This window comes from Penicillium paradoxum, assembly GCF_028828445.1.
Source record: "Penicillium paradoxum strain IBT 22861 chromosome Unknown utg000006l_segment0_segment0, whole genome shotgun sequence".
NCBI lineage: Eukaryota > Fungi > Ascomycota > Eurotiomycetes > Eurotiales > Aspergillaceae > Penicillium > Penicillium paradoxum.
The window spans coordinates 2,994,937-3,015,324 of record NW_026643184.1 but is presented as its reverse complement, the minus strand read 5'-3'; the positions used below and the strand labels follow the sequence as shown (position 1 = coordinate 3,015,324).

General features: G+C 43.9%; 5 protein-coding genes across 5 annotated transcripts; 2 read left to right on the top strand and 3 right to left on the bottom strand.

Moving 5' to 3' along the window:
* Nucleotides 1-321: 321 nt before the first annotated feature.
* On the bottom strand, nt 322-2,939 carry N7457_007520 (uncharacterized protein; the record flags this gene model as incomplete). Its single annotated transcript, XM_057178563.1, has 3 exons — nt 322-539; nt 1,105-1,143; nt 2,894-2,939. 3 exons carry the CDS (start codon nt 2,937-2,939, stop codon nt 322-324), a joined length of 303 nt encoding a protein of 100 aa, XP_057030307.1.
* Nucleotides 2,940-6,295: 3,356 nt separating this feature from the next.
* N7457_007519 (sodium:solute symporter family protein) lies at nt 6,296-8,979 on the bottom strand (the record flags this gene model as incomplete). Its single annotated transcript, XM_057178562.1, has 12 exons — nt 6,296-6,559; nt 6,616-7,133; nt 7,192-7,510; nt 7,566-7,736; nt 7,784-7,834; nt 7,885-8,071; nt 8,122-8,205; nt 8,252-8,351; nt 8,413-8,599; nt 8,651-8,708; nt 8,765-8,828; nt 8,874-8,979. 12 exons carry the CDS (start codon nt 8,977-8,979, stop codon nt 6,296-6,298), a joined length of 2,109 nt encoding a protein of 702 aa, XP_057030306.1.
* Nucleotides 8,980-9,803: 824 nt separating this feature from the next.
* On the top strand, nt 9,804-11,676 carry N7457_007518 (LLM class flavin-dependent oxidoreductase; the record flags this gene model as incomplete). Its single annotated transcript, XM_057178561.1, has 8 exons — nt 9,804-9,867; nt 9,929-10,069; nt 10,129-10,339; nt 10,398-10,410; nt 10,473-10,532; nt 10,582-11,138; nt 11,199-11,376; nt 11,449-11,676. The coding sequence occupies 8 exons, from the start codon at nt 9,804-9,806 to the stop codon at nt 11,674-11,676; spliced, it is 1,452 nt and encodes a 483-aa protein (XP_057030305.1).
* Nucleotides 11,677-14,145: 2,469 nt separating this feature from the next.
* Nucleotides 14,146-14,364, top strand: N7457_007517 (phosphotransferase enzyme family protein; the record flags this gene model as incomplete). Its single annotated transcript, XM_057178560.1, has 1 exon — nt 14,146-14,364. The coding sequence occupies one exon, from the start codon at nt 14,146-14,148 to the stop codon at nt 14,362-14,364; it is 219 nt and encodes a 72-aa protein (XP_057030304.1).
* A 271-nt stretch (nt 14,365-14,635) lies between these two features.
* Nucleotides 14,636-20,257, bottom strand: utp10 (snoRNA-binding rRNA-processing protein UTP10; the record flags this gene model as incomplete). The annotated part of the gene is made up of 4 exons (XM_057178559.1): nt 14,636-15,078; nt 15,135-15,276; nt 15,333-19,782; nt 19,881-20,257. 4 exons carry the CDS (start codon nt 20,255-20,257, stop codon nt 14,636-14,638), a joined length of 5,412 nt encoding a protein of 1,803 aa, XP_057030303.1.
* Nucleotides 20,258-20,388: the final 131 nt, after the last annotated feature.

The window sequence follows — 20,388 nt, the reverse complement described above, 5'->3', positions numbered from 1 at the left end:
CTTAAGCTCTATCTCCTTAGGAATCTTAAACGCTAACTCTATAAGTGTTTCCTTATATACTAATACCTAGTATCGAAGAGACTAAAGAGATAGAGCTAGTAAAGGAACTAAAAGAGCTAAGAAGGCGTACTAGAATATAAGCTATATAAGAGGAGAGAGATAGGCTACGTCTATAGCTAGATAAGGATAGCTAATTTAGAAATTTCCTCTATATATTAAAATATAATACTTATTTTAATCTTATTTTAACCTTATACTCTATATGTACTTAGTATATACTAAGTAGATATTAAATAATATAAGTACATAGTTTAAAATCTACTAATTCTTTACCCTTTTTTTCGGTCTTCCTTCCTCCTCCTCTTCCTCCTTCTCTTCCTCTTCCTCCTCCTCTTCTCCCTCCTCTTCTCCCTCCTCCTCCTCCTCCTCTTCCTCTTCTTCTTCTTTACCTCTCTTTTTACCTCTAGGTCCTAGGGTAGGCGTAATAGGTATAGTAGGTATAGTAGCTATCTTAGGCGTAGGGATAGGTATAGGGGTAGCTAGTACTAGTATAGGAGGTACTAATATAGAGGGTACTAGTATAGGGGGTATTAGTATAAAGGGTACTAATATAGGGAGTACTATAAAAGCGGTAGTTATAGCACTAAACCTAGGAAAAGGGACTAAGGGGATATCCGCCCTACGCTATATAGATTATTAGTAAATATTAAATAAATATAGGAGGGTTATATACTTACTCTACGTTAGCGTTAACTAGATCCTAGGGTAGATAGTGTTAGAAACCGATAGAAACGTTAACTAAATCGAGCCGTAAATTAAGTATCAGTCGTACTATTTATATAGTTAGTATATATCCTTACTAATAGAAATTATAGGGTGTTGATCCGCGCACCCCAAAAAGTCACGTTTTTTCACCCCATTATATAATCAATTTTTTACATAATTTGTAAGTTCGGGAAAAATAGGGCAAATATCATATGATTATCAACCTCACCTATCCATCTAATACTATATATGATGCTAAATAACAAAAATAACCTTATAATTTCCGTATTGGGTAACCCCTAAACGTATGATCGCCCTCCCCGCACTGTGAGTACCTACTTAGGGCCTTCCGCTTCTTCTTTAGACCCTCCTCCTTCCCTATTAGACTATTTCCGACCCTTTTTGTCTTCTCCGGTATATTAGGGGGTAAGATTAGCACTGTTTAGGTGCTAGAAATAGGTATAAGATACTAAAATAGGTCGATTTCGCTTAATAGGATTAGCTGGTTTAATCTAATAAGATTAAATAATCGATACTTATAGGGAAGCCCTATTAAGCGGGTAAAATACCCTATATACTACCTAATTAGGGCGTTTTATAGTGCAAACTCCCGCTATTTATAGATTAATTAGATTATATATATATCTATATATAATCGAATACTTCTATATAGGGTAATATATACTATTTTAGGGGTTAAGATCTAACTAGATCCTATCTAGATCCGGAGTTCTATATACTATTTATTAATAATAGTATTAATTACTATAAAAACTATTAAAAGATCCCTATTTAGACTATTTATATACTTTTTTAGCTATAAATATATCCCTTCGGACCGTAATAATACTAAATTACTAAAATAGGTAATATTAATAATTAAATATCGGATAAATTTCTATTTATATATTAGCTAAGTTTTATAAAGATAGGAAATTAAGGAGGGATATAATTTAAACTATAATTTAAGGTTATTTAACCTTAAATCATACTTATTAGATATATAAGATTAGTATAAATCACGCTATTATTATATAAAGTCCTAAAATTAGGCGTTTTTTAGATTATTTAAGTGTAGATTAGCTATAGTAGTAATAAGGATTTTAGCTCTTACTAATATAGCCTTATTAATATACTAAATATAGAGTAAATAGGGTAAATTAGGAAATAGAGAGTCGATAGTACCTAAAAAAGTAAGATCTCGATTAGTAATAAGCACTATATTTAGTAGTAAGCTTACCTATTCTTAGAATAATACCTCTATAGCCTAATAATAGCCCTCTATTTACTTATAACGTATAAAATAGGTAGTAAATAGGAAGCTCTAATTAGTTAGTATAATACTAACTACCTTTAAAAGAGGCATTTAGTATTTATTTATCTTATATATATAATCTAGTATAAAAACCCTATTATATTTATTAGCTAGTTCGATTATATTAGAGTGGGTTAGTATAAGAAACTCTATCTTATTATTAGATAAGAGTTTATATTTATACTTATACCCTTTTTTATTAAGTTAATTAAATAAAAACTTAGTTTCTAATCGAAGACCCCTCTCTTAGCGTATAAATCGAGAGATCTAATTATAAATATCGCGCCCCTTAATTAGCTAGGAGGTAGGAGACTAGATTATTTAGATAATCTTTTACGGGGGTATAGCTATATTAGATAGCTCTTTGATCTTATCAATCTAATCTTAGGTAAACTTCCGAGATTAATAATAGCCTATTAGATTATTAGCGGTATAATTATAATCTAGATTCCGGATTTAGAGGTACTATTTGCTATTTTAGGCATTTCTATAAAGCCTAAAAGGGTAGTCTTACCGTTTTGAGCTAGTATAGCGAGGTTTTGGCCCGATTAGGGGCTTTATAGACTATTTTGGGGTGCCTAATTTAATATATTAGATAGTCAGATTTCTACCGGTAGTACTACGTTTTATAGTAGTATAATAACCCTAAGAAATTATATGTTTTTATACTATTTCGACTAGCTCCTCGCGGGTATCGTATACCGCTTCCGGGGGGGGGAGTAGTTGCACTATTTATTACCCAATTAGTATAAATTGATACCAAAGTGAGATCAAACTAAGAGAGATCTAGGGTAGATCTAGGAATAAGCTCACTGGTAGACTCAGTAATGGGGCTGGTAGTGGGGTTGATATCAGTCATTTTGATGAGAATGATTGGTAAAATGATAGAAATCAGAGATGTGGGGTACAGAGAGAGAGATCAAGATCTAGAGTGCGGGGGAGAGAGAGAGAGAGAGAGATCTGGGGGGGGAGAGGGTTTAAATAGATCTTGTAAATAATAGGTTGCTATAGAGATCGATATCAGATTGATAGATGAGGTTGATAATTATATGATATTTACCCTGTTTTTCCCGAACTTGCAAATTATGTAAAAAATTGATTATATAATAGGGTGAAAAAACGTGACTTTTTGGGGTGCGCGGATTAACACCCAAAATTATATCTTAACTTACGTAATACGCTCTAAAGTGTTATACTAATATCTAATTAAACTATTTTTAGGGCCGCGGCTAGGCTTATAGAGATAACTTATCTATTACTAACCACGAGTAAGAACCTATTACTTAATTATATTTTATATAGTAATTATTTAGTCCTAAGTCTTCTATTAGCGGTTAGGTATAGTAGCTATATTAATAAAGGTTAGTATATACTAAATATATATAAAAGGAATAACTTACTTACGCTAGAATAATCTTAATATAAATATCGGCGTATAGCCGGGCTATCTAGGAATATTAACCTATATATCTACTACCTATTTATAGTAATATTATATATACCGATATTCTCTTTATTTAGTATAATAGCTTAGTTTAGTAAAGGGGTAGCTTAGATATCTACTACTTTAATATTATATCTTAGGACACTAGTAGCTATTATAGTATAATACGCTACTAGCTTCTAGCCTAGATTATTATTAGAGATTAGTCCTATATATAGTTAGTATATATTTAAAGTATATTAAATATAGAATAAACCTACTATAAGTATATCTAAATATTAGGTAAGAGTTTATCGCTATAGCGACTTAAGGGTTATTAAATAAACCTTAGGTTAGTTTATATACGTAGGGGTTATTAGCTATTTTTCTAATAATAATTATAAGATAGTTATAATAGTAAGATAGAATAGTTATTTAAACTATAGTATTTAATAGTATCTAATAGGGATAGGATAGATCTTTTATATAGTTATAGTTAGGGTTATACTTAATACTTCTTACTTTATATATAAAAAGGTATTATTATTACTTTATATATAAAAGGGTATTATTATTACCTATATAAAAAAGGGTATTACTATTACTTTATATATAAAAGAGTATTATTATTCCTTTATATATAAAAGGGTATTATTATCACCTATATAATAAAGAGTATTATTATTACTTTATATATAAAAGACCTTTAATCTATATATTTACGGTATATTATATATATAAACTATATTTATTAGGTCTATAAGGTTTAAATATATTAGATATTAGATATATTTCGATTTTTTCTAGTATTTTAGGCGTTTTTTATTATATATTAAGTATATATATTAGGGCTATAAGATTTAAATCTATTAAATATTAGATATATTTTAATTTTTTTAACGATTTTAGTGTTTTTTATTATATATTAAGTATATTAAAATCATATTTAAGACTTAAAGTAAAGGCTATAGTAATATATATATCGATTAGGCTAAGTCGTTCTTACTATTAGACTTAGGCTTAGACTCCTTATCCTCTCCCTTAGACTCTTCCTTATATTCTTTATCTTCTTTATCTTCCTTCTATCTTTTATACTCTTTATATTCTTTATATTCCTCCTCTCTAACTTTAGGGGCCTTTTTAACTTTATCGGTAGTTCGGACGACCGCGCTAAATCTATAGAAGGGAATAGGATTTATAGGGGGTTTAGGGCTATACTATATATATTTAGTATATATTATACTTATATTAGGGTTATTAACTTACTTAATAGCTACGATAGTTAGATTTAGGGGTATTAGGCTATATATAGTAATAAAAGCGGGTACTATACTTAATAGTAAAGTCTAGATCTTAGCTCCTATATAAGATTAGTATATAATTAATATATCTAAAGTTATATTTATTTACGCGATCCGCTTAAGAGTATTATACTAATAGCCTACTTTCCTATCTATTAGTCTATAGCTAGGCTTATATATATACCTAGCTTATTACTATCCTTTTATTAGGATCTATCGCTTAATTATATTCTCTCTAATAGTAATTTCTAGCGTTATCTTCTAATAGTAAATAGACGTAATAACTATAATAAAAAGTTTATTAATATATATAAAGTATATATCTTATATAGATATATACTAACCCTAGGATATTCTTATTAAAGGTAATAGTATAGCGTAGGACCCTTTAGGAGGATTATCTTATATATCTATTATTTATTAATAGCGATATTATAGATACTAATATTCTCTTTATTAAGAATATATATAGTATTAGAGAGTATATTAGTAACTATATTACCCGCTTTAATATTATATCACTTATTACCCGTTACTATAGCTCTATATTAGATATAGGGCCTCTATCTAAGATTAGGATCTTATATAGGGCCTATATAAGTTAAGTATATATAATATATATTAAAATTAGAATATAGACTTTTATATACTATAGGCCTAGTTAGTTATAAGGTATAGATTTAGGGTATAAAGAACTTCTAGGTTATTAAAGTCCTATCGAGTTAGTCCTAATCTAAGATTAATTAATAGAGATATAATAATTATATATTAAGTATATATATAAAAAAAAAATAGATATAATAGGAAATAATAGAAGAAGAAGAAGATATTAATATAGAAAATATAAATAAATAAAATTTTAGCTAATATTATTAAGGAAGGAGCATTAGTATTCTATATTAGGTAAAAGTAAATATATATTATATTTAGTATATATTCTAAAGCTATATAATAGATATTTCGACTTAAATTTAATTTATAGTAGTAGGGGAATATATATTAAATTATTTAAATTATCTATCTAGTAGGTATATATTTAAATATAGTAGTAAATATAAGGTTTTTTTATAGTGATAGAGAATTATATAGATAGTAGGTATAGTTTAATATAGTCAGGTTTAAGCCAAGAGGAGTTTCATACTATATGATTGATTTAAAATGGCTAATATAATGACCTAGTTTGGAGTCCCCCTAAGATATAGTATCTGTAGTAGACTCCAAACTAGGTGGTGACATAATATTTTTTTTTGAGTCTACCCGAGAGAATTTGGAGTCTACCCGAGCTGGAACCCGCATCAGTTGACATCTAGAAAACCAGGCAGAGGGAAGGGGCGTGGTCCTACATAAAAGGGGGGTGGGTGTACTAGTCCCCCACATATAATCCATTAGCCGGGGACGTGAAACGGCAGATTCAAAAGAAAGTATGGAGCCATTAAATCCAATAAAATCCAAATCCATCTATATATCTAAACGAACTTTTTCTCGGGCTTTTTATTGTTCAAATTTCCCACTTTTGCCTTCTTGGAATTCGCCAATGCGTGTAGCATCGCTGATAGACCCAGCAGATGGCGAGCCACTGGAAACTCCTTTCTCATCATTGCTCTGCGCAGCCTCGGTGATAATCTGCGGGCGTCTCAGGCCGCGATATACATCCCTCATCTGCTCAATCCCACCGTCGATGATCGGGTAGAAGATCGCAACCAGCATACTAAGCCAGAGCCAGATGATAGAGACAACAACCCAAGCGATAAAGAACTAAACAGTCGGTTAGAACCTCATTCAAGGAATTTCCAATAAGCGGCAGAACGTACCCTTTTCCCAAAGATATAACCAGATCCATACATCGGCAACGGCCAAAGAACCCAATGACCCAAAAACGTCGCCACAGCCCAAGCAGCTGCGATTCGACTCCAGCGCTTCAACTCTCGTTGTTCCAGCCCAGCACTTGAACCTCCATCCTCAATGCCATCATCGCCGCCACCACGGGCTTCGTGGGGAAGAGGAGTGCTCGGCTCACTATGCAATCTTTCAAGAGATAGTTTCTCCTTCTTGAAATCATCCCAGTCGTAATTCTGCGGCCGGACAAGCGTAATCAAAACCGAGTATACGATTGGCGACAAGCAGGAGGCAACTGTTCCATAGAGACAGGGGAGGACTTGCCCCGTCGAAGCGACGGAGACTTCACCACTGAACCGCGAAGCGGTACCCAGCCAGACAGCCATTCCTGTCGCGAGACCGAGAATGGGCGACAAGATTGCAGCGGCCTTACTCTGGCGGCGCCAGAGGATTGTGAAAATCATCGGGAAGATGCCGGGACAGGTGACCACGCCTGCGAAAGAGGTAATGTTAGTTTGAGAACAGCGGCAGAGGGATTCAGATGAACATACCCAGCATATAAAGCGTCCAACCCAGATTAATTCCAACATAATGAAGCATTGTACTGAAGCCTGCCGAGAACGCGGCGAAGAAAATAACGCCGAAGTGACTAGCGCGGATCAGATCGCGGTCCGTAGCCTTCTTCTTGAAGTACTCGCGGTAGACGTCGAAACTGAGAATCGAGCTGACGGCGATGACCTGTGCGGAGAGCGTGGATGTGCATGCCATGAATGTTATGAGAAGGACTGCTGCTGCGCCGCCTTTGCCGGCGATGGTGATGGCTGCGTATGGGAGGACGAGGCCGTTGCTCACTTCTGTTGTGGTCATTCGCTGAAACGAGGTGTTAGATGTATTTATAGGAGGGAATTAGTTTGACAAGTCTTACTCTTGGGAATGTGGGGAAATTGGGTTGATTCTCGAGGCCCAAGGCGACGGAGCTCATGACTGTTCCCAGACCCCATGGGATGGCGAAGTAGGCAATGCCGCCGATTGTGTATCCGGGGACCACTGCAGCGGGAGAGGCAGAGAAGGCTTTGATGAAGTAGCTCGTGTCCATCTGGGGGGTGTTAGAACGGGATCCGATAGGGTATGTATTTTGCTTACAATGACCAGACCGAAGTTTCCAAGCGTGTGGAGGATTCCGAAAAGCATTGCCTGGAATATCGTTAGCGGATGGACTCGACAGTGATTCGGATTGATCTTACACCCTTTGATTTCATTGTCAAATAGGTCCCATCCTGGTTGCCCGAGACTGGGTGTTGTTGCGCCGCTGCCTGGAGAAGTTCGAACAGATCACCGACAGACCCAATTTGGGGGTTTGAAAACGCTTTGACGGAGAAATAGCATGCAATGATCATAATGATAGCCGTGTGGAAGTAATCGGTGAGAAAGCTAGACGGCAGTCAGTGGATGTTTCCTGTAGCGTAGAGAGGGATACTCACGTTGCTTTGATGCCACCAACGAATGTATAAACTGTAACTCCGACCGGCAACAAAAATGTGGCAGCGATAATGTGCATCCCGGTGCTGCGATTATTAGCCAAGGATGATTTTGAGATCGAGGGGGACTTACACAGCAGTAATGACCGCGGCGGCACCAAGGAGCATATTGGCGCATGCGAAGATATTGTTCACCAGGCACAGAATCATGAACACGATATGTGCCACATGTCCTATATCATCAAAACATTATCAATGAAAGTTTCAAGAGAGACAAGAATCAAGTCAACTTACCGTATCGGATACGAACAACCTCGAGCGAAGTATGTGCTTCGGGGATCTTGCGCTTGCAAGAGATTCCCAACAGAGCGAAGAACACAATCATTGGACTGCAGCCCGCTGCAAACCAGAAAGGACCAGCCACGCCATAGTCATAGCCGACAAATGCGGAGCCGAGCAAGGCGGTTGACCACAGCCAAGACTAAAAGGCATTTAGTACAAGTTCAAGGGAAACAGGGAGCGAGAGACGGACGGATATCACGGCTGATGCAGTTAAGCCGGTGCGGATAGTGCGGTTTGCCGTCATGAACCTGGCGAGGTTAGTATTGGCCGGAATGAGGAGAGTGTCAAGGAATGCTATACATACATTTCAGTCTTTTCGTTGTCCTCTCCGGTCGTTTTCTTCAGTACCTTGGTGATCACCATCATCACTGCTCAATATTAGTGACGTTCATCGTAGACCTTGGGAGACTTACCTAGGGCTATAATCACACCGATGACCACCACTACGACATATCCAACGGCCTGGGATAGAGGCGGTTGGACCGTCGAAGGGCCATCGCGGGCATACAAGTTGGACATTATGTGTGCCACCGAGCCCACAGCTCAAAGGAAGTATTTGCAGGAGAAGGAAAATATGTGCCCAAATAGTATTAAAAGGTAAAGGTATTTGCAATAAAAAAGAATAAGACGGCCAGCTAGTTTCCAAAGTACCTGGCACAAGGACTCTTCTTACATTGTCGAGGCCTGGGATAGGGTCCACAATGGCTTGATTTGAGCTGGCGATGAGGTGCTCGTGGAACTGACGCGAAGGGTTTAGGTTCTCAGCAGGATCGAACGTTGATCTACTTTTCCCCTGCAGAATTGCGAATCGACAGGGGTTGGTCTCTCTCTAATTTTGACTTAATTGTACGATGTATAAACAGGATCCCATGTTGTATACCCGTGTACTCTAGAGTGGATGGCAGGTGAGGCAAAATGGCCTGCAATTTGAGTATTGTAGGACCAGATAGTCTCAAAATAGAGCCCAGACCACCAAAACACCCATTATTAGGGTTGCCAATAGTATCATTGTCTGAGCAAATTGACGACACTGTTCCCAGGCCAATGATAGCCGGTGAGCCGGGGCGACGGGCCGGAGCAAAGGGGAGCCGCGACTCCGTACTTGGAGCAAGTATAAGGCTCTCTCTCGGGCGAGAGCAGATCGGAATCCCACATCTTTTAAGCGTAAAGAGCGCAGCCAATCAACGCCCGGCGAAAGACAATTCGTGCCCAGGGCCATCCCGCACGCCATCGGGGCCCACTACGATGCTATATCCACGCCAAATGACGCACGCGGGGACATAAGTAACACTCATGTCTCTCCAGTCTGAATATATCGATCTGTTTCTCTTTGCAATTAGAAAATGGCTACTCAATCAGACTCCAAGCCGCGCAAGTCGCTCATCCTCAATGCCTTCGTGGAGATGTGTACGTAGAACCTGAATGAGACCAACGCCAGTGAGAATCTAATTTCCAACAATTTCTACAGGCAGTGGCCACCAGTCGCCTGGACTCTGGCGCCACCCTGAAGACGAGTCGCATCGCTTCAATGATGTCGACCATTGGGTAGAGCTAGCACAACTCCTCGAGTCCGCCAAGTTCCATGGTATTTTCATTGCAGATGTCCTGGGTAAGTGAGAAGTGCAATGAAGCAGTTCCACAAATTGGAATTCTAACCCCTCACTACAGGAGGATACGATGTTTACAAAGGACCCCGAAACCTCGACCCAGCCATCATCTCTGGCGCACAGTGGCCAGTGAACGAGCCATTGGCTGTTGTTCCTGCGATGGCTGCAGCCACGAAGAACATCGGATTCGGAGTCACAGTCACAACAACTTATGAACAACCATATCACTTGGCCAGACGCCTCTCCACAGTCGATCATCTTACCAAAGGACGGTAGGTGAACCCAGTACCCGCTCGAAGATCATATCGCTAATTCAAGGTATCCAAATAGACTGGGATGGAACGTGAGTGACGCAGCAAACTCAAAATATCACCACTCGACCAGACATACTGACCCAATCCGCAGGTCGTAACAGGATATCTCGATTCCGCCGCCCGCAACATGGGCCAAGCCGAGCAACCGCATGTAAGACCTCACATTCCCCATCCCTCAACTCCTCCTAACCACTTTGCAGCACGATGACCGCTACCTCCTGGCCGAAGAATATATCAAGGTGACCTACAAGCTCTGGGAATCTTCCTGGCGCCAAGATGCCGTGATCCGTGACCGCGAGCGCGGCATCTACACCGACCCCGCCGGCGTGCGCCAAATCAACCACGTTGGCAAATACTTCAATGTACCAGGACCTCACCTCTGCCAGCCCAGCCCCCAGCGCACACCCGTCATCCTGCAAGCCGGTACCTCCAAGGCCGGTAAGACCTTCGCAGCACAACACGCAGAAGCCATTTTCGTGGCCGGCCACAGCCCTGCCGTGGTAGCGAAGAACGTGAAGGAGATTCGGGAGCTTGCTCAGAGCGAGTACGGACGTGACCCGCAGAGTATCAAGTTCCTCGCACTTCTGTGCCCGATTCTGGGTAAGACAGAGGAGGAGGCCGTGGAGAAGTTTAAGTATTTCCGCAGTCTTGGATCTATTGATGGTGCTCTTGCACTATTCGGTGGCTGGACCGGAATCGATTTGGATACATATGAGGAGGACCAGGAATTGCGACATGTTGAGAGTAATGCTATCCGGTATGTGATTGTGCTTGTATTTTGAATTTTGCGCAAAGACTGATCAATATTTCTGAACAGTTCCGCTGTCGAGGGTTGGTCGAAGGCTACTCCCGAAGTGGAAAAATGGACCAAGACCACGGTTGGCCAGCACATCACCGTCGGAGGCCTGGGCTCTACGCCTGTTGGTACAGCCGCCCAAGTTGCCGATGCCATGGAGCGGTGGGTAGAAGAAGCCGATGTGGATGGATTTAACCTGGTAAGTGATATTTCTGACAAACCGGTTCGATGTATACCGATTGATCACACGGCTAACATCACTTGCACACAGGCATACGCAATCAAGCCTGGCTCTTTTAAGGATATCATCGATCTTCTGATCCCCGAGCTGCGCAAGCGCGGTCTTTTCTGGGACGACTATGCCGCGCCCAAGGGAACTTACCGTGAGAACCTGTATGCGCAGCCAGGCCAATCGGGACCTCACGCGGACCACCCTGCTTCCAAATACCGGTGGAATGCGGGCGTGGATGCGGCGGATGCTCATTTCCCTGAGAACTAATTGTGTTTGACATATATAAAAAGCCGAGCTGTTCAATGGCTCGCAAAATTCAAGTATATACCATCAGAAATTATGATTTGTTTAGAGAAACTAGATGACGATTCACGAAGGGACTTCGGGAGAAAGAGAAATCAAGGGACTTAGCAGTAAGCCACCATATGCACGGAAATACATTATCCCGCCTCCTTATAAACATCCCGACAGATTAGACAACCACCAGCTAGACCTACCTCTAGCATGGCCACCAAACCTCCAAGTGTCGGTTGAAGCGTGCAGCGAAGTCAAAGTTCAATATATTCATCCGGTTTCCTCCGTCGGCCGACGAATATAGGATTTTATAGCTATCATCAGTCGGATAAGGGAAATCTACACTACCCTGATTTATGGGCCCAAAAGTCGAATGGGGAAGGTGATTTTCCATTATGGTGGTCATATTCTCATCTATAAGTGACTGAAAATGCCCCAACACTCATCAAATCACCCAGATTATCGACCGGCAGTCAGCATGTGTGCCACCTCTATTCTATCAATGTTGTGTCCCAAGACTGTGCAGACACACCAGTTCTCTCCAGGACGGCTGGACCCTCCCCCCAAGACCAAAATGGTTCAAAAGACTGAGCCAAAGCAAGCGAGACAAATCCACAAGAATCTAGTGAGCGAAACTCTCGCCGTAGGCTCTACGGCAGATTCCCACGTTACATTCCATCCAGGAATCAACCATAAAGCATTTGGATGTAAGTGACTGCCATTTGCTACTATGATGAATACCTGAATATTGGTGTCAGTCATGTTGCTGCAGTCAAAGCCACGTACATTTTGTAACTACATATGTTAGCCGCATCAGCAGGGTCCAGTTGGGAACCGGTCCTCAGTCCCGATTAAATCAGTCGACCTTATGAAGTCTTCAGTCACCAAGCACCGGCCCCGAAGGGTTGCCTGACTTACTACCTACATGTACATATTCATGTAACAGCCTAGACTTAAGTAGGTAAATCATGTATGTCTACATGTGGGTACTCGCAGAGTCATGTTCCTTCCTTTTGGGGAAGGAACTCGTCACCCACCCTGGGACCTCGTCGTCGCCTTCAGCCTTCCCCAGGATATAAATACCCTCTCCTTCCCCTACTTTCTTCTTCTTTTCTTCCTTCTCCACTCCCCTGCCCTCCACTCCGTTTTTGCATGTATTCCCAACCCCTTCCTTTCCTTTCTCATCTTTCTACCCATACCTAATTCCTCCGGTCACTTATCTGCCTGGCGCCTATGACGAGTGCTCTCTGAGGATGTTTCCCACTTTGTATCCTTCTAGGGACTGTTGATGTGCCGCGGGAAAGGTTAGTCACGAAGCATGCCAAGGAGAGAACGGGCTGTGCAAGTGCCTCGCTGTTCAACACACGGGGTAGACACTCCTTCGGCCGCTGCGGATACAGCCAGTCCTGCCTGCGGATTCCACTGTCACCTCTCCAAGCCTTGACCCCACTCCTTCACTGCCCGCCACTAACTTGCCCGGCCCCAAATGAAGAGCAATCTGAGGGTTTCCCACTTTTTCCCCTAGGGGACAGGGATCTCAAAGGGGTTGGTCTCGACACGAAGCGCGCCTTAGTTCACGGACACTTCCAAGGTTCTTTGAGCGTGGATACGGTCCTTCTTCCTGGTTATCCTTGTCCTCCTCCGATCCTTGACCCCATTCCTTCATTACACCTTGCGCTTTAGGAGTCTGACCCAGTTGCATGGGGCCTGTATGCAACACCTGATCATGACTTGCACCTCTACGTGGTGATCGGGATGAGTAGCCATCGTGGCGAAACCAAGCAAGTCTCTTAGCTAGTTTTGATAAAGAAGATCTCTTCTCTTGACACACTGTCACTATGCTCTTGTAAATCCTCCTATAGCCTCTTGTAGTCTTCAAGTAGCGTTATGAATACATTTCCGCTTGGTACAGTGCGTAGCAGCAACTTTGATGATAAAAAAAGGCAGACATGGGCTGCAGAACATTTATAACAATTGAATCTACAAAAAAAAGATGGGGGACGATAGACTCCTAGCAGTCCTTTCTCGGTAGAAGACTGCGCAAATCGAATCTGGCACCAGTCCCATGTTGGGACAGTCCCTTTTAGGCAGGACATACCCTTTTAAGGAAGAGCAGGACGTTTAAGCCACGACAACCACACAGCCACCGGTCGGAGCCGTCAAACAGAGAGGGTGCTGTCCTTTTACTTAAGGGAACCAGGGCAAACATACTTCCCAATCGGGAAGGTCCAACACAGCACCCATTATCATCGCCTTTGTCCCCTTTTTGGGGAGTGAGGCCCTGGACTGTTGTATATAACCTTGTTCTGCGATATCTAGGAACATTCTAATACCGGGTTCTCATAGAGAGATGCAAGACTTCACATCTTGCACATTGGAACTGTTTGCTAATACTATATAGTGGCACGAAAGTCAGATACAGGCCTAGGTATCTACCTCCACATGCTGACATTGTCTTGTGATCAGGCTGTTTCACCGATGGATGGGATGGTTGCTCCCAAAGACCTCGACGTCGCCCGGGAGAATTGTCGCCCGTTTAAGGACATTTTCTTTGGACTGGGGAAGGGTGATGGCGAGTGGGAGCGTGTCTCGCAATTTATCTCCGTGTCAAGAGTTATCAAGAGTCTAGACTGGGATTTCACCTGGCAGCCACCACGGTGACTGAAACATTGGTGCTATATGGCCATCAGTGGACGAAATGCAATTTGCCAACTCTACTGTCTCTTACGTCTGAAGCCTCGAGTTTGTGTAAACTGCAAGGGCATTGAAAGGTTTGCCTGCATGCATCTAGGTTGTAATCCATCATACAGAGCCGACAAAGGAATTAGAATCAAATTTTAGCACAGACTATCCGTAGATCACTGTAAGGCCCGGGACCTGTACTATGGACGCCAAGAAAATGCAAATTTTGTACACGATCATAATAGAAGTTCTAAGTCAACATATCATCGAGACGCTCACCGAGCACCTTCTCGATCTGCTTAACCCATTTGCGAACTTCTCTCTCCACACTCTCATCCTCATCTTCCATAAGCTCACTGATGTAAGGCAGCATCTCAGGCAGGAGAGCCAGCCACTCCTCACCCAATTGCGCCGTGAGGGCCTGCTCGGTCTTCAGGGCTGCGAGACGGGTGTGGGGGCTGTCACCACCAGCAGAGCGAGCGTTGGGTGCAGAGGAAGGACGGAGGTACTTCATCAAAGCCGAGTTCAGCTCCTTGTGGTTATCAGTGGAGTCGGCGGCGATGGCCAGCTCTGTGATTGTGGGAACGACGTCAGCAATGACCATGTTCGAGGTCGTGGTGGTGGTAGCGTGGCCAAGCTGGGCGATCAGGGGACCGGAAATGCTGGCGAGGTGGGATGGGCTTTGCCAGAATTCTGAAGCGCATGTTAGTCGGAATATTCATATGGATTAGGACTGTGGGAAAACATACCATCCTGATCATGCTCGAAGGACTTGCGGAGCATGCGAAGAGCTGCCAACCAGAGGGACTTCTGAGCCTTGGAGGGACCGCATGAGCCTAAAACACTGACGACGTTCTCCAAGATGTAGCTGGAGTACCCAGTGACGATGGACTGGAAGGGTTGTTAGCAGGAGGAACAGGGGCGTAAAGGATTGCAAAATGACATACCTGTAAAGTACCGAAGAAAACCTCAAGGAACTTGTAGAAAGTGGTGAGACGCGAGATCTGACCCTCTTCATCCTTCTTAGAGACACCAGTGGTGGCCCATTCGACGAACTTGAGGAAGATGGGGCGGAAAGTGCTGTCATTCAGCTTGTAGATCATCTTGATTGTGACGTTGTTGAGCGCGGCTTCAGCCTCGTCAATAGCGGACGATTCGAAGACAGCCTTGTCCCCAAGAGCAATCTGCTCACGGCGAAGGTCGAAGGACTTGAAGAGAATCTTCGTGAGAACGGCGATGTTCTTGGCAATGGTTGACTTGGGGTGCTTGTCAACGGCGATTGTGACCACTTCCAAAATCTCATTGACAGCGATTGGGCCAGCCTCGACGGCGTGCTGCCAGTTGCGGTCGACAGCGCCAAGAGTGGCAGCAACGTCCACCTTGCGAGCCAACAGCCGGAGAGATTCTTGACGGCTTTCATCACTGCTCTCTTCAATGTCCGCATTAGCAGACTTGAAGGACAGGACGAGGACCTTGTCCAGATGACCAGCTGAGATCATGAATGGCAGGTGGACAAAGAGGGCCGAGAAGAGTGTGTATACGGCGTCGTGAAGGCGCGAGTTCTCCTTGCCAGGGACCAGGCTCAACTCAAGTAGTTCCAAAGAACGCTTGAGTGTGTCTGGAAGGGCAGGAATCATGGCTTGACCGAGCACCTCGGCCATAGAGGCCAGACACAAGATACCCATGTAGCGAATGCGATCATCGGACTGGCCGAGACAAGATTCACTAGCAACGACTCTAGCAGCAGCAATGACCTTAGAGGGGTCCTTGCGGCCGTATTTGTCGGTAATGCGGTCAATGCACGAAACTGCGGCATGCTTGAGTAGAATGTCCGGAGACGACTCCACAATGTTAACCAACGTAGGCAAGAAGTCGAGAACCCGGATCTGCGAGAGGTTATCGCGTTCCGGAGTCTGGCGGAGGCGAGTCTCAAGCAGACGAAGAACCTTGCGGCGGAGTTCGTCATTGGGACCTTGGAGGAGAACCTCAATAGTATCCAGGAAGTCGACGAGAGACAGAGTGCTGAACAGAGCACCAAGGACCTCGCCACAAGCCTGGTTGACGGGCTTCATGGTCTGCACGGCCTCGCCAATGCTGAGAACCTGCTCAAGGACGCGAGAGAAGCAAGCGCGGGACTGATCAGCAACCGCGTCCTCGGACTCGAAGGCTGTCTCAAGCTTGGACTTGAGAGAAGAGTGCTTGAACAAGTGGGCCAGGTCACGCAGGAGGTCGACGCAAATGCTCTGGGAATCACGCCCATCGTCGCTGCCAATTCCAAGAAGAACCTGCGAGATACCTGGCTTGGCCTTGAGGGAATCACTGACCAAGTTAAGGTACTTGCTGTATGTGGTAAGCTCCACAACGGGAGTAGTATCCGAGACCAGACCAGTCATCAATGTAAGAACATCCTTGTCAGTAGAGTATCGGTTGGCGAGCATTGCCAGAACAGCGAACAAGAAATCTTGTGTTCCAAGCTTGCTGATCAAGGCATGGAAAAGTCTCAGGCGACGGTGCGAGGGAATATGCTCAAAGGCCGCAGTGAAACTGAGAAGCAACTCAGAAGTTCCGGAAACAACATCTCTCTTTTGGTTACGCAGAGACTGAATGAGAGCAGGAACAACTTGGTCGATAGTTTGATCAATGACGGACACAGAGTAGTCATCATCCTTGCGCAGCACGGTGGTGCCCATGAACGTGAAAATGGGCATGACACTGTGGAGGACTAGTTCGGGTGCAATAACAGACAAGCTTCCCACGAGGAGAAGAGCCCCATTTTGAACTTGCGGGCTGTCTGTTGTTCGCACACAGTCCACCACTAGGTCGGCCCTAATGACAGATGTGTCAAACAGTGGCTTCACAGATCCCTTGGACTTGTTCACAATAGCCAAGAGACTTCCCAAGGTCAGGCTGAGGAGGTAGCTCATGCCAGACTGGATCTGAGACTTGAAGTGGTGAAGAGCAGCGAGTGTCTGGAACAGTCCATCCGCCAGCTGAGGGTGGGTTTCTGGAGAAGAGCTGTCCACAATCTCCAGGATGAAAGTCATCTTGTCCATCAGCTTGCTAAGCTCTGCCTCGTCCTTGACAGTCATGGCAATCATGTTACTTTGGCTTGTACGTCTTCGCTTCGGTGCAGGGCCAACAGACTCGACATCAGTGATAGACACAGGGATCTTCTGAACAAACTGCTCGAGAACAGCGCCAGAAAGCTCGACAGTACGAAGAACATCTCGGCAGTTGTTGGGCAAGGAAGCGTTGACGGAGTCACCAAGAGAGATATCGAGCAATTTCTCGGATGCGGCCAGCTGTCGGTCTTCGGGGATCTTCGCCCAAATGTGCTTGATTTGGCCAAAGCAAGCTGCGACAAAGGCCGGGCGCAGGGAATCGCCAGAGCTAACATTGGAGAGAAGGACATCGAAGGCGTCCTTATCCTTAGATGTGACAATAGCAGCGATCAGATGCTCTGTCTCAGCTGCCACGATGCGCTCCTTGGCACAAATATCTTCGACTTCCTTAGCACTCAAGCGACGCCAGTCCTCGAGGACCGGAAGGAGTTCACTAGTGAGGGTTGCAGTAGAAACCTTCTCAACGCTGTTGATCAGCTTGAGCAAGGCAATTTTAGGTGCAAACACAGGCATCTTCACGACATGAGAGCAGAGGAAGGTGAAAAGACTGAGACGAAGAGACTTCTTGAGCTCAGATGCACCAGAGGCCTCGGACAGAACATTGCCTCGGAGGGTAGCTTCCACCGTCCTGCCGACATGGCTAGAGTCAAGAATAGACTCCTCCAACTCTGGGAGCAAAGCGCGCTCCAGAACCTTGTGCGAATCCTTAACTGAGAGCCATGCAGCGCCTGCGGAATGCTTGCCCTGGCCATAGATAGTGTCGTGAGCCCATGGCTTCGAGCTGTCACTGGCCTTGGAGTTCTTGTACAAAGATCCAATAATGGCCAAGACACCAGCAGTCTCACGACGAATCCGCTCGGACGAATCGGAGAGGGCAACAAACAGGAAGGGAAGCAGTGCCTGAGGATCAAATTCTGCGGTTGCAGATGAGAGCACAGACGATATAACGTTCAAAGCAGCAATCTTTGTGCCAATGGGGTAGTGACCAGCAACGACTCTGATGAAGAACGACAAGTATTGAGCAGTCTTGGTCGCCTGAGATTTGCCCAAAATCGGTAGGTTGGTGAACAGCTCGAGGTTTTCCTCTGAATCCACAGCCAACGCAAAGACCCGTACTAGGTTATCAAATTCGATGATAGACTGTTTGGAAAGGAATGAGGATGGGAACAACTTCTCCTTGGCCAAAGACTCCAGAGCTGGAGTGAAGGCATCCAACTCAGGCTGTTCGTCTGCGTCGGCCATGTCCACATCTTCGATTTCAGGTACCGAGACGGGAGCCTCAACAACAGTTTGAAGATTGTGTTCGAGTGCCGAGATGTTGAACGATGATCCATTCAAAATGTTCTGGAAAATGGGCTGTAAGTTTTCCGAGCGGTTGAATGCTTGGACCAACTCGGCGAGCTGGGTTTGGGCGTCCAAAGACATTCTGCGGGTCTCATCTGCGTTTGATGCTGCTTCCAGAACCAGGCTCATGGCCTTGCCAATCTCACTCTGACCAAGCATGTTGCGTTCAAAAATAGATGCCAAAACGATAAGACGGGAATTGTCCTGCTTATCAAGATCGGCCAAACAGCCAGCAATGATCCCAAGCAACAGATTAGATATCTGATATTGCGTAGCGATTTCCGAAAGTTGACCGATAGGGCTGTCGAGGCGCAAGATGCCCTTGAAAACCTTCCTGGGAATTGTAACTGCAGGCTTTTGTTGGGCAAGAACTGATAAGCAAATGAGGCCGGACGTTTTTGTATCTTCTGTCCAAGAGCTCACGACACTCTCCATAAGACCATCAATGACTTCGTTCGAGAGGAATGCTTTCTGTGCCAATACTACACAAATCATGTAGCAACCAACAATCAATTCCGAGACATTTTTCATGGTGAAAGCAGCACTGAGCACTGGCAATACCCGTAAAAGGATATCTTCATGTTTTTGCTTCTCAGCCTCCCTTCTGCCTGAGCGGGCGCCATCTAACATTGTGGCAATAGCCTCTGTAACAACTCCAGCCCAGAAGGCGAGCAATGCATGGCTTTGAGCTTGTTGCCTGCATACCTCCAGAACGTAGTTATTTAATTCGGAAAAGAAGGCTTTGTTCGTCGCCGCACTGTGAACAAGCGGGTGCCTTGGCGGATTAATGAGACCATTCTTGTATGGGGTTAGTACTTTGAATGTAGGCGTAAGACGTTCCGGAAGGATCGAGAGAAGGTTTAGAAAGAGTGGTGTCGTATGGTACGGCAAAAACGTCAACAATACGGCAGTCGTATTGAACTCGTGAACTCTGCGATGATCGTTAGCCACCTCTTCTCGCAATCTCACGATCTTCTTCTCGCATCTCCCACCACCCATCCTTCATCTCCCATTGTGGACGTCTCTTACCTGAACCTTCTCACTAGCCAGTCTACAGCTTTGACCGCAGGACTCAGCTGCAGTCTGCCGCCAACCAAGGCTAAGAAAGCTTCAACCACTTGATCCAACTCCTTGTTTTGCTGTGAGTTCATCTGGCTGCGGTCCTCCGCCTTGCTCTGCTCGCTGAAGATCGTGCGATCAAACTCCGTGAACCGGGGGTCCAACGAGCACAATTCCCGGAATCCGTCATAACAAATATCATAGATTGAATCAAAGTCTTGAGTGCTGGCGACCTTTTTGTCGAAAATAAGTGACTGTGAGTGTAACACCCTTTGCGCTTTGAGATCAAGCTCATGTGTCGACTTGGCCGCAATTTGCGACAGCTGCGCGGCGAGAGACGAAGCCATAGCGAAGTCTCTTTCGGCGGGCTGTTCGGCGAGCTTTTCTTGTTGTTTTGTACTGCTTCTCACACAATTCGACAGTGACCCATATCCCTAAGACTCTCGACACCAGTCTTTCCTTTTTCCTAAGAACCTAA